General features: G+C 42.5%; 1 protein-coding gene across 4 annotated transcripts in view; it reads left to right on the plus strand.

Moving 5' to 3' along the window:
- Window positions 1-7,485: 7,485 nt before the first annotated feature.
- Window positions 7,486-13,012, plus strand: part of BTRC (beta-transducin repeat containing E3 ubiquitin protein ligase) — a 173,583-nt gene continuing 168,056 nt past the window's right edge. For all 4 annotated transcript variants that reach the window (XM_019636437.1, XM_019636438.1, XM_019636439.1 and 1 more), the window contains exon 1: window positions 7,486-7,655. In XM_019636437.1, coding sequence (XP_019491982.1) covers window positions 7,608-7,655 — 48 coding nt within the window. In that variant the 5' untranslated portion in view covers window positions 7,486-7,607. The remainder of the gene's footprint in view (window positions 7,656-13,012) is intronic.

Genomic DNA, 13,012 nt, shown 5'->3' on the forward strand with positions numbered 1-13,012 from the left:
ATGAATCCTTTTTGTCAGCATTTCAATATGCTCAAGTCTCTCACTTCTTTCTACTCCCCAAGTTTTTATTTTGGAAAACTTCAAACCCTCATTAAAGTCCCAAGAAGGGTACAAAGAATACCCATAACTCTTCATGGAGATCCACCAATCATTAACATTTTGCTGCATTTGCTTTAGTTTTCTAGCTCTCTCCCTTCCCCACTCCCTCTTTCTCCAAAAACACACACTTCCCCCTCTCCCCCCAAACCATTTGTGAATTAGTTGCAGTCATCGTAACACTTCACCCTAAACACTTCAGAGAACAAGGACATTCTCTAGCTCTCTTATTCTCACAATATAATTATCACACTTGGGAACTTTAACACTGATGTAATATTATTATTTAATACAACCCGTATTCAGTTTTCCCAGATTGTGCCAATAATATCTATAATAGCTGTTTTCTCTTCTGTGTGTCGGTGTATGTGTGTTTGTTGTTCCAGGGCACAATCAGAGATCAGTCATTGCATTTAGTCGTCATTTCTCTTCTGTTTCCTTTGAACTAAAATCTTCCTGCTTTCAAACAAAATAATGAACACTTTCCCTGGACTCCCAAATTCTACCACTGTGCTGTCTCTCCTATCCTTCCCTTGACAGCCACATTTTGTAAGAGACTCAACAGTCTTCATTTCCTCACCTTCCCTCTTTAACTCACTGCAATATGGCATCTGCCTCCCACCATGATTTACACTTGCCAGATTGTCCTCCTGCCTCTCTGGTCACTTCTTGGGCTTCTTTGCTGGCCCCCCTTCTTCTGTTCATCCTGTAAATCTTAAGGATTTCCAGGGTTCTGTCTTAAATCTGCTGTTCTTTACACTGCTTGCACTTACTCTGGGTGAGTTCATCCTTTCCTAGGGGGCTTCAATTATTACTACTATATGCTGAAGATCCCTACTTGCAGCCCAGGCATTTCTCTCCAGCTTCAGTTCCAAATATCCAACTGCCTCCTCGATGTCTGAATCCATGTGGAAGTCTCGCAGGTACCTTGAAGCAATATGTCCAAGAAAAAACCGATTATACTCCCACCACCTGTTCCTTCTATTGTGTTTCCTGTCTCAAAAAAAGGCACTTCTCATTCATCCTGTTTCCTGAGCCAGATACCTAGAAGTTATCTTTGACACATCCCTCTGACATCATCCATGACATATCAAATTAATCACCAAGTCCTATAGATTCTATCTCCTCAGTATCTTTGGAATGTGTTTACTTCTTTCTGTTCTCATCACCTCCTTCATCAGGCCTCCATCATCTCTTTCAGCAAGATTTCAGAAAACTCATAATCTTTCCCCAGACTCCAGCCATAAGGGATTTTCTAAAAGTACAAATCTGACCATGCTACAACCCTGATTAAAATTTTTCAGTAGTTTCTACAGCCTTCAGGACAAAGTCCAAATTCCTTAATTTTGCCTATAAACTGGGATGAAAATCAAGATAGTTTATAGCTGGTAAGGCACAGGTGCTGACCTCAGAAAGGATGTCAGCTGGTTCACCTGCCTAGGGTATGCTGGCTGAATAATAGCTTGCCCATAGAGTCCCATGCTATTGTTCTCTGCAGTCTCATCTAGTGCTATTCTTCCCCTAAGTCACACTAGCCTTGTTTTGGTTCTCAGAAGTGCAGCATCGAAAATGGTGCCCTTTGGGCCGGCCGAGTGGCATGTTGGTTAAGAGTTGGCTTGGGATGCCAGCTCTGAGCAGCAGGACCCTGGTACGAATCCCACATGTGGGCCAGTGATGCTGTGTCCTCTACAGCTAAGATGGTGAACAACAGCTCGACCTGGAGCTGAGCGGCTGTGAGTCACCAGCGACAGCGTGGGCTGCAGTGGGGCTGGCTGGCAGCCGGCGTGAGCTTTCATGAGTCTCTGTGAGGGGCTGTCCAATGGCCGGCAAGCGATTGCCTCATCCGGGAAGAGCGCAATGATAATACCAACATGGGCCAGTGAAGTGACATCCTCCACAACTAGACTGAAGAACAAAAGGACAGCAACTTGTCTGTTCCCCTTCCCTGATTCCCCAATGCTGTTCCCCTCCGCCAATTCCCCAATAAAATCTTTAAAAAAAAATGGTGCACTTTGTCTGGAACTCTCTTTTGGACAGCCCCATTATCATCCCACCCTATCATCTGCACTCCACAGAGCTGCCCTGAAGGGGACTGACTGCTCTATCCAGATAAGGATGGCCTTGGTCTGTGACATGGGGAGCATCTGTTAAGGGAACCTAATTTGGATCACAGTTCACTGTTAATAATGCCTCCTTCCACTTAGGCACAAGAACATAGAACCCCAGTGAGGTCAGCAAACTTTTAGAAGTAGGGAACTGACTCTTGACCTTTTATGAGGACAAAGAAGTGAGGAGAAGGGGAAAAATCTTTATTTAGCCCCCAACTAAAATAGTATCTCTTCTGCCAACTGAAATACAAATAACCTTTCCTACCTCCACTGGACCTCTTAACCTTAGGATTAAACCTATCAAATATTCAAATAGTTGATGGCTTTTTAATCAGTTAATCACTTTGTTTCCATTCAACCCTGAGCTTTAATTGGCTGTCCTTGGTAAATAGAGGGTTTTTTTGGGGGGGGAGGGGGGAAGAGTATGAGGGAGAATAATTCTTTGGAAGGCAAGTTAGATATGGAGGGGGACTCTGGACAGCCAGAGGTCAGTAAAAAGGCACTGGGCATCTAAACCCCAAGGCAGTGGTCTCAAATCTGGCTGTAGATTAGAATCACCTGGGGACCTTTTACAATTACCATTGCCGAGGACCTAGCACAGATCTATTAAATCAGAATACCTTGGGGGTAGAGCTTGGGCATCAATATTTTTCATGAAGCTCCTAAAATGACTCTTATGTGCAATCAGAGTTGAGAATCCCACCAGGTACAGAAGAGGGGAATGCCATGCCATGAGAAAAAAGTGCAGGCATATGTGGAATATTTCTGACTCCAGCTTGCTATGTGTTATAAGCACACACTACAGAGATGGGAGTTAGAAGAGCAGAAGGGGATGATTCTTGTGGATGGGGTGTTGCCAGAGAATGTAAAATGTGTAAACTGGCCAAAAAAAAAAAAAAAGTGGAAAGCTCAGTGATGCCAAGTGTGGTGGAGTAGTGTGGTGGAAGTGTAGACTGTTGTCATCTTTCTGTACTGCAGTTTGACATTACATAGTTCAAGTAAGTATCCTTAATAGCCTACGAACCAGCAAGTATGATTTTTAGGTAAATATTCTCAAAATAGTGTCTCTCAGGGGGCACGGAGGAGGTTGATCACTGCTGCGTGAGTGGAAGTAATTGGGAACTGGAAGCTTTTCTGGGAGAGTAGATAGGTAGAATGTGGGGGCAACACACCATCAGACTATAATTATTCAGCAGTTAGAAGCAACAGGTTAGATGTACATATAGCAACACGAATGGATCTTAAAACTATAGACATTGGGTGCAAAAGTTATGAGACATAATAAGATACATAAAACAATATTACATTCGTGAATTATAAATGTAGCACACACAAAAATGCAGCACACAAAACAATATTTATTTTGAAAGACCCATACAAATAAACGCTGCCTGTGGGGCGAGGGAAAAGGGAGCAGGCTGTTGTGCTAAAAGGGAATAGGTACCTATTTTTTAAAATTAAGATTTAGGGCCGGCCGAGTGGCTCAGTTGGTTAGGAATGTGAGCGCTGAGCAACAGGGTTGCCGGTTCGATTCCCACATGGGCCAGTGAGCTGGGCCGAGCTGAGCTGCCACTGAGCTGCCAACAGGTGGCAGGATGGCTCAGCTGGTGAGAGCACGTGCTCCTAACAACAAGGTTGCCGGTTGGACTCTCGCAGGGATGGTGGGCTGTGCCCCCCTCTCCCAGCTAAGATTGAATATGGCCCCTTGAGCTGAGTGGCCACAAGCTGCTGATGGGCAGCCAGATGGCGACTGGACTCGGTTGGAGCTGAGCTAGCTGCGCCCTCCACAACTAAGATTGAAGGACAACAACTTGGCTGTTCCCCTTCCCCAACTCCCCAACACTGTTCCCCTCCCCCAATTCCCCAATTTAAAAAAAATCTTTAAAAAAATTAAAAAAGTCTTTCATTAAAAAATAATAAAATAAAATAAAAGTAAGATTTAAATCAGACCTTGAAAGATGAGTAGGAAAGAGGAGGAAAGGGAAGCCTTCTAGAATGGCAAAATGACTCCCCCAAGCTAAGGCCATGAGGCAGGAGTGTGCTGAGCAGGTGGAGTAGGGGAACTGTCTATTTGGAGCAGAGGGGTATATTAGAACAAGTGGGCAGTAAGGCTAAAGAGGGAGGATTGGATAAGATTTTGAAGGTCTGGAAAGTTAGACAAAGAGATTTAAGCGATGATAAAGTAGTTAAGAGAGCCGTAAAAGGATTGATCAGGGAAGAAATGGGATGAAAGTGAAGTCAGATGAGGTGGATGGAGAGAGCCTGGAGTCAGAGAACTGGACTGGAAGTGAATAAACACTATAGTGAATTAAGAAAAAAGATGAAGGGGCGGTCGGTTAGCTCAGGTGGTGAGAGACAGACTCATAACACCAAAGTTGCCGGTTTGATTCCCACATGGGACAAGGAACTGCGCCCTCCACAACTAGATCGAAGACAACTACTTGACTTGGAGCTGATGGGTCCTGGAAAGACACACTGTTCCCCAATAAAGTAAAAAAAAAAATGTGTAACTGTTAAAAAAAAAAAAAGAAAAAGAAAAAAGATGAAGAAGGTAGTCTGGAACAGGATTGCATTGGAGGTGGAGGCTGGAAGAGACATATTGATAGATTACTGGCTGAATACAAACACGGATAGACAAAGTTAAGTCAGAGTACTTTGTGGTCTTAAACAAGGAAGTTAGGGGAAGAAATTAAGTCTAGAAGTAGCTGCGATTTCTCATGCTGGAAATCCAGTTTTCCAGTAACGTGGAACTTAAAAGGTTCTAATGATTCAGTCTTCTCCTTGAACAAGCACCATAAAGCCGGGCTCATAGGTACACCCATTTTAGAGTTGGCAGAGATCTTTGCTTTCCAGATGACAAAAGAGGACCAGACAGGCTCAGTTAATTGCACAAATTCAACCAATTAACTGGAGAAAAGATGGGCTAGAACCAGGCCTCTTAACTATTAGTCCACTGAACTTTCCTAAGCTTTGTTGGATATGAGAGGCTTGAAAATCAAGGCAATGCACATTTAGATTTCGCAGTTTGCCTGAACATGAGTGGTCAATTTTCAAGAAAGAGGACCCAGCCCCTGCCAGCTCACTTTCAATCCATATGCATATGAACTCTCCAGCTGGCTGGGCTTCTAAACAAAAAATCCTTGCATTTGCTTTACTAATCCTTATCTCTACCTGACTGGACAAAGTGAGGACTGTCACTGACTGCCAGCCTCATCAGGTAATATTTTCATACTCCTCTCTGGATAAAAAAGTAAAACAAAGAACTTCTAGAAGGAATAAAATCTTAGAGTTTAAAAGGTCTTAACCTCCCACCCAAACTGAAACCCCCTAGACAATATCCCTGACAGATGGTCATCCTACCTCTATGTTTTCAGCAATGGGGCAGTTCATTCCTTTGTCAGGACAGCTCTGACTACTAGAAAGCTCTGAGTCTGAGTCCTATGTCACTGCAGTGTGATTCAGTGAAAATAGCACAGGCCTTGGAGTCAAGCAGACTTGAGTTAGAATCCTAACTATGTAATTTGCTGCATGACTTGAGCAAGTTATTTATCTTCTATCAGTCTCATTCACTTCATCTGTCCGTTAAGGATAATATCTGTTTTACAGAGTCACTATGAATATTAGAGATTATGAATGTAAAATGCCTAGTACAGTGCCTGGCACAAAGAGCTAATAAAGTGATAGCTGTTATTATCATCATCATAATTATTGTCACACCCATTGGTCCTAGTTTGCCTTATGGTGCTACATACATATGCCTTTCAATACTTTTGAATACTTAAATTTAGTTGTCATGTTATTCCTAAGTGTTCTTTTTTTTAGAGTAAGCATCCATCAGTATATTCTCTTTTGGTTATCCTGCCCTTGGCTGTGCTCCTGCATATGATGTTTGTAGAACATGGTGCCCGTAACTAAACAAAGTACTCCAGGTGTGACCTGAACACTTCAAAACAGAGTAAGACCATAAGCCTCTATTCCCCAGACACCACTCTTCAAGCTGCCTAGGATTCCTTTAGCTTTTTTGGCGACCATGTCACAACTGTCCTAGTTCTATGAAAACCTCCAGGTGTTTTTCATGTGAATGAATTTTAAGTCTTCCCCATTTTGCACTTGTGCAGAATTTATTTTTAAAATTCAAGGGTAAACTTTTTATTGTTGAAAGCTTATTATGTATTAGGTACTGTGCTCAGTTCAATACATAGGGATGACTAGGACAGAGTTTCAACATATTAGAAATGCAAGCTCTACAAAACTGGGTCTATCGTGTTCACTAATGAATCCCCATTTCTTGGAATGATGTCTCCACATGGTTATGTGTTTTCTGTTGTTGAATTAATTAATAAATAAAATATTTTACAATGGAAATTTTCCTTATAAGTGAAAAGGCATTTCCCCAGTTCACTTGTTTTATAAATCCAGATTTTATTTTTTTACAAGCCTATCATTTTAGCCCAACCTTAGTGTATTTTCCATCTAGGGTAGACCTAATTTCCAAAATAAATTTGTACTGTCCCTTTCAAGGCCGAACTAAATACTTATATGCTTTATTTGCTGGATGGCCATTATATTCCACTGTTGGAAGGCCTTTGGTAAGTACTTGTTTGACCCTTAATGCAGGGCTTACATCTCATGGTTAGCAGTAGCAGCTCAACTTTCTGAGTGCTAACCCGAGAATTTCTGGACCCTAGTTCTATTGGGCCCTGACTTGCCGTGGAGAATAAGGTCCTCGGGAGAAGTGTGACTTAGCGGAGGGGAGACCTTGAAATTCTGCATTCATCTGTAAAGGGCTGCCAGGTGCTTATAGGCCCAGCGCTTCCGGGTCGAAATCCATCCTGCAGCCTTCAGATATATGAAATTTAGGGGTGTCCAATTCTCTAAAACCACAGTTGGGGAGGTCTTAGGAGCTCTAGAGTCCTCTCACAGTTTCCTCCAGTATTTGGGCTACAGGTGAGGCACTGGTCACCATCTTGCTATCAAATGCCAGGCAAGCGGCCCCTGGCGTCGCTCGGTAACCACGGAGACACCCTTGCCCCTCCCGTTTTTCATCCTGTAGAGGCTATAAACTACGATTCCCATCACCTGATTTTCGCCACTAGAAAGCTAAGTTGTCTAGATTTGGCTTGTCAGCCCCGTGACCCTGCCGCAGTGAACCGCGGGAGTTGCAGTTCGCGGTGGGGCCTCACTTTTTGCTGCGTAAAGCTACAGAACTACAAATCCAGTGAGCCAGTGGGCTTACACATGCGCCCGAAACAGCCGGTCCTCCCTGGCCCACTCTGCGGGTGCCTGGGAGGTAAGAGGGCGGAGGGAAGGAAGAGGAGGCGGGATCCGGGCCCTGCGTTGGCTGCGGCCTGGCACCAAGGGGGCGGCCCCGGCGGAGTGCAGACCCAGTGGCTCCCGGCGATTATGGACCCGGCCGAGGCGGTGCTGCAGGAAAAAACGCTCAAGTTTATGGTAAGGAGAAGGTGCAGGCCGGGGCATGGTGTAGGCGGTGGCGTTGGCGGCGTCGCTGAGGCTCGGGCCTGGGCCGCCTGTCCACCGGAGGAGGGGGCAGCGGGACTGTGGGCCGAGGCCGGCGGCGGGGGCTGCTGAAGGGGACGGGACAGGAGCTCCAGGGAGGCGGGAAGGGGTGGCGGTGAGGACCCGGGGTGGGGGCCGCAGCTCCGCCATCTTGTGGATGAGAGGCCAAGTGACAGCGGGAGCTTAATCGGGGAGGGGGCTCCGGGCGGCGCGCGGGGCCCTGGAGGGAAAGGGGCGTGGGGACAGTTACTGAAGTGCTCGAAGGAGAGACGCGGTGAGGCCAGGGTTACGGGTAAGGCTTGGGAGAAGAGATGCATTCAGGAGTGGGGAAGGGGAGCGCGGAATAGTGGGAGGAAAGAGATTGGGGGGGGGAGGGGGACCGGCAAGGCTCGATGCAGATGGATCTAAGGGTGGAGGAAAGCCCGGGCTGGTGAGAGACTTGTAGTTTCGTAGAATGAGGGCGTAGAGGTAAGCCTTTACCTTCAGGCTGCAACCCCAGCTTGGCCAAACTACTGTTGACAAACTCTGGAAAGGAAGAGGTCTTACTTAGGAAGATAAAAATTGGGGATGGGGATCTAGGGTTATGGTGACAGTCTCTGGGAAAGGAAGGGGATGTTGACTAGGAGCCAGAATTACAAATGTCAGAAAAGGGGATACATACTCTACTTTGAAAGGAGAGGCTAAATATTGTAGTAAGGATGAGGTGATGAAAAGCAAGAGGTTGATTGGTCAAGGAAACCTGTGTCTACGAGATTGGGGGCAAAATTAATATTAATGGGGTAAAACAAAACAAAAGTGCTGAATTGTAGAGATAGTAACGTGGGGGCCAGACGCTGTATCACTTTCTGGGAAAGGAAAGGAAAGGCGGTGGCGATTAGAATCATAAGACCCGTAGGTGATGAGATCAGTGGAGAAATTCAGGAGATAAAAGGGGGAATGCAGGTAATGGGAAATGGCAGATGTCAGGATTGGTGGTTACTTTCAGTTTTAGGTTGGAGCACACAGTAGGAGCTGGGATTGAATTTTTTAGGTGTGTTTAAATCCTTTGGAGCCCAGTTTTTAAACTTTGTATCAAGCTTTTCTTCTGCTATGTTTGGCAATTTTTTATAGTCTGATATTTGATGCTTTTAATCTGATGCTTCTTGTATATCCTAGGTGTAAAACCAGACTTTGTGGTTACAGCTAAAGAATGATGGGATGCATAGACTTCTATCTTAACAGGTGGCCTTAGGGACATTGATATTATTTGCAGTCAACTCTTGCGTTTTCAGAAATAATTGTAACTTGTCACTACAAATCTTATTTCTTAGTTATTTTGTGTCTTTGCCTGAAATACCAAAATAAATTTAAATAATCATGGACACTAACCTAATTCAATCTAGGCTGTAACTGGCCCTATTTACAAGAATACATTTTCAGAGACTGGTCAGATTTACTAAAATTTTATTTTGTATTAGCGCTTTCAAAAACACCTAACTAAAGTTTGAGTATATCATCAACAAAATTCCATTTTGGAGAAAGTTCTTGAGTTTCTGCCCAATGTTGAGATTCTAAAATATTAAGACTTTGACATTTTTTGGACTTTAAAAGTAAAAGGAAGTTGCTTTATATGTACAGCCATCTTCTATAGTGAAGTCAGAAAAGTGGCAGCTGCTTATTTTTATTTTCCTCCTTAGAGATTGACTTAACCCTAATCTTGACACTTGTGTCAGATTTATGTAATAGTGTGATTTACAGATCATAAAGAGACATTATGAGATCATCTACTCTCCATCAGACCTCAGCCTAGGAACATTCTCAACTACTTGATCTCTGCTTTGTACCAGTGAGTTATAATTCGATAATGGTCTCCTGATTCAGTTAAAGTGGATCTGGAGATGGCCATGCGTAGTTGGCAGCTTTTAGGGCACCACACATTATTAAATGTTGAGTCAGTTTCCATAGGGAGAAGCCAGTTTTTTCTTTAATTTTAGTTACTTTTCATTTTTGACCTTGCCTGCTATTGTGGCTGCTGTTTGAGAAAAGACCAACTGGAAGAGGGTCACCAAGAATGTCACCTTAATAACTGAAGCAGAGAATGGAGAGTTAGAGATTTGGTATTCTTTTTCAGCTCAGTAACTGCCTTATTATGAATCTGAGTAAGTCTCAACTTGCCTTTGGTCCCATTTACCCTGCTATAACATCTGTTTACTCGGAATCAGTTTTGAGGTAGGAAGATACTTTATTTGTGCTTGCACCAGGTGATTAGTACACAGTACACATGGAAGGGCTATGCTTTTAATCAAATTGAACATTTTATATAGTGTGTGGCTTTGTTTTGGCCTTATCATTCCCTCAGTTGTGAATTATGAATGACAGTTTTTGTACGGATGCCCTGATTTCCATAGTTTAAGAAAATGCAGTTTGTTTAAAATGCCAAGATGAAGTGAATATTCCCTTTTATGAATTTTACTCATTACTGCATTAATGTAGTGCTTCAGTTAGGAATTTTACAATAAAATCTCATATTAAGACTGCTTATTCAGAGTTGCCCATAATTCACACGTAGTCTAGACTTAAAAGTTTACTCTTGGATACTTGTGAAAAGTAGTTTAACGTCTAGAAACAAATATTAAAGCAGTAGTTTACATTAATCTATACGCTAATACCTCTCATTCAGCTTTAGCAGGTCCTCAAGGATCTTTCCCAATACTTCCTTGGGCAACAAAATTATAATTCCTCAGAAAAGATAATTGGGAACTGGAAGAGGACCTGAGAAGAGAAATGAATATAATTGAGGGAATGTAGGCATCATGTAGCAGATATATATTTAAAAATATATATATATATATATATATATGGGATGCAAAGACAAGTTGAGGGATGAATTTTAAATTTATTTAAGAAAATGGACAGGATAAACCAGTTCCAGAATCTTAGAACTGGGGAAACATTTGAAACTTGGATGAAATAATTTTAGAGCATATAAAAGAGTTTTTTATACAGTTGATAGATAAGTGAAACTGTATAAAAGATAACTTGCTGTGTAACAAAACACCCCAAAATTTAGTAGCTTAAAAAAAAAAACCCAATTTATTATTTCTTTCAGATCTGTGGTTAACTGATGGGGTTTCTGCTTTACTTGGTGTTGGCAGGGGCACCAGCATAACTGGAATGTTCAAAATGGCCACACTTCCATGGCTGGCCACGGACTGAGAGTTCAGCTGGCTCTTGAGGTCTTCAGGCCTCCTTTTTGTGGGCCTCCTCTTTCCATACGGCCTTTGGAGTTCCTTAAAGCATGGAGCATTCCAAGAGATAGGAAATAGAAGCCAATAAGCCAGTTCTCTCAAGTCCTAGGTTTGAAAGTCTGAGAATGTCACTATTGGTCAAAGATAGTCAGGGGCAGCCCAGAGTCAGAGGGAGGGGAAGTAATCTCTATCTACAGACGTGAAGAGTGGCATGCATAAGCAGAGGGAGAAGTTGCTGGGGGTGGGTGTGCCCTTTTGAGGCTGGCTACCATAGATGCTATTCTAGTTGGATGTTCAGGCTAAAAATACAGATGGGATCAGCCATATTTGTGGGTTATTACACTAGGTATGCTTTGGAGGCATCTCTTTTTGGAGGTTAACTTCTTACGGAACTAACATGCATGAACTTGCATGACTTGCCTTAATAATGTTACTGTAGACATAATACTGGGTGAATTAATATGATTCAGTAACTTTTCTTATTAGCTTGAGAAGCATTATATCTAAAAGCAAGAAATTGCATTTAAAAATAAATACATACTCAGATTTTTTACTGTAACAGGCTTTTCTTTAAATTGGTGAGATTGATTACCAGCTGGTTGGATGAACATTTGAAACCACTTCTTAGTTTAAGTTATCAGAGTTTCTATGTATCCCTTACCTGTTCCCAGTTTACATTAGCTTTCAGTTTCTTTTCGGGATACTTTTATACAGTATAGGTGTTGGGGTATAAAATTACAAATTAGTGCTTTTTCTTAGTGCTAATTTTCTTGATTCGTCTTTGTAATAAGTGCACATAATAAATTATTGGAAGTTAATTATAGATGTGGAATAAAAATTCTTCTATTTTGAGTGGTTGTCAGAAATTTTTTTATTGCTAAATTAGATAATGAGCTTTTAAGAGACCATGTGTTATTCTGTATTATTTGTATACGGTTTAAATCCTTAAAGAAAGGAAGCAGATAAGAATTTTTTTTCCTTGCTAAAGGGAGACAGAACATTATATAAGATCTTTTATTTATTTGATTTACTTTTTCACAGTTACTCTGACCCTCAGCAGCTCACCTCATTATCTTTTCCTCTGTTGTGCTCTAGGCTGGCCCTCTTCCACTCACCAACATTCAGTGACAGCCCCCAACCAGTCATTCTGACACCAGCCCATCCTCACAGCCTGCCGAGAACCTCCCCACATCACAGTCCCACGGGCCCCAGAATAAGGTCAAGACCACTCATAGCCTGGTTCCCAGGCTTCCCCTGCCCAGCCCCTGCCCCAGTTCAGACGACCCCATGCCCTGCAGTCTCCTTCTCCAACTCAAGGTTTCCTCATCACAACTTTCACCTGTTACTGCTCACTGACCCTACTACATGTCCCAGGGGCAGGGCGGGTGTAGAATTGATTCGTCTTTGTATTCCCAGAAGCCAGCATGACTCCTGGCATGCAGCAGGCACCCAATAAATACTTGCTGGCATGCAGCAGGCACCCAATAAATATTTGCTGAACTTAATAACTCACGCTGCAAAGCTGATCACCACCGTCTAGGGCACCCTGTCACCTCATCCTGCAACAGACCTTCCTTTTCATCTTCACCATTTGGCTTTCAGTCAGCTATGTAGAATAGAACTAGGAGCTCTTGATATATATTGACCCTAACCAAAATATATTCCTGAAGATTCTCTGAAAGCCTTCATAGGAAATGTCTGTCATTGGAGAGTCAGTTAAGACAGCGGACTCAACCAGGACGGAAAGGGTAGCTAAGCAAGAAGAGCGACAGAAGCCGTTTCTCCTTTTCAGAGGTCCTTGAGCTAAAATCTTGATCATGTATAGATAAGATTATATTATGGTAAATGGCATTACAATAAAAAAAATAATGAAATTGAAGAAAGAAAAAAAGTGTTTTTGTGGTATTTAAATATTTTAAAATCCCATCTACTTTCTAGCGATATTTTAAAGCACAGAAGTGCTTTCTAAATGTGCATGAGAATTCATTGAGGATGAAACAGAAAATATTTACCAAAGTTGAACAACTTGGTCACTATGAAGAAAGCTGCTTTTTTTTTTTTTTT

Source organism: Hipposideros armiger, unplaced genomic scaffold, assembly GCF_001890085.2.
Source record: "Hipposideros armiger isolate ML-2016 unplaced genomic scaffold, ASM189008v1 scaffold_28, whole genome shotgun sequence".
Classification (NCBI taxonomy): domain Eukaryota; kingdom Metazoa; phylum Chordata; class Mammalia; order Chiroptera; family Hipposideridae; genus Hipposideros; species Hipposideros armiger.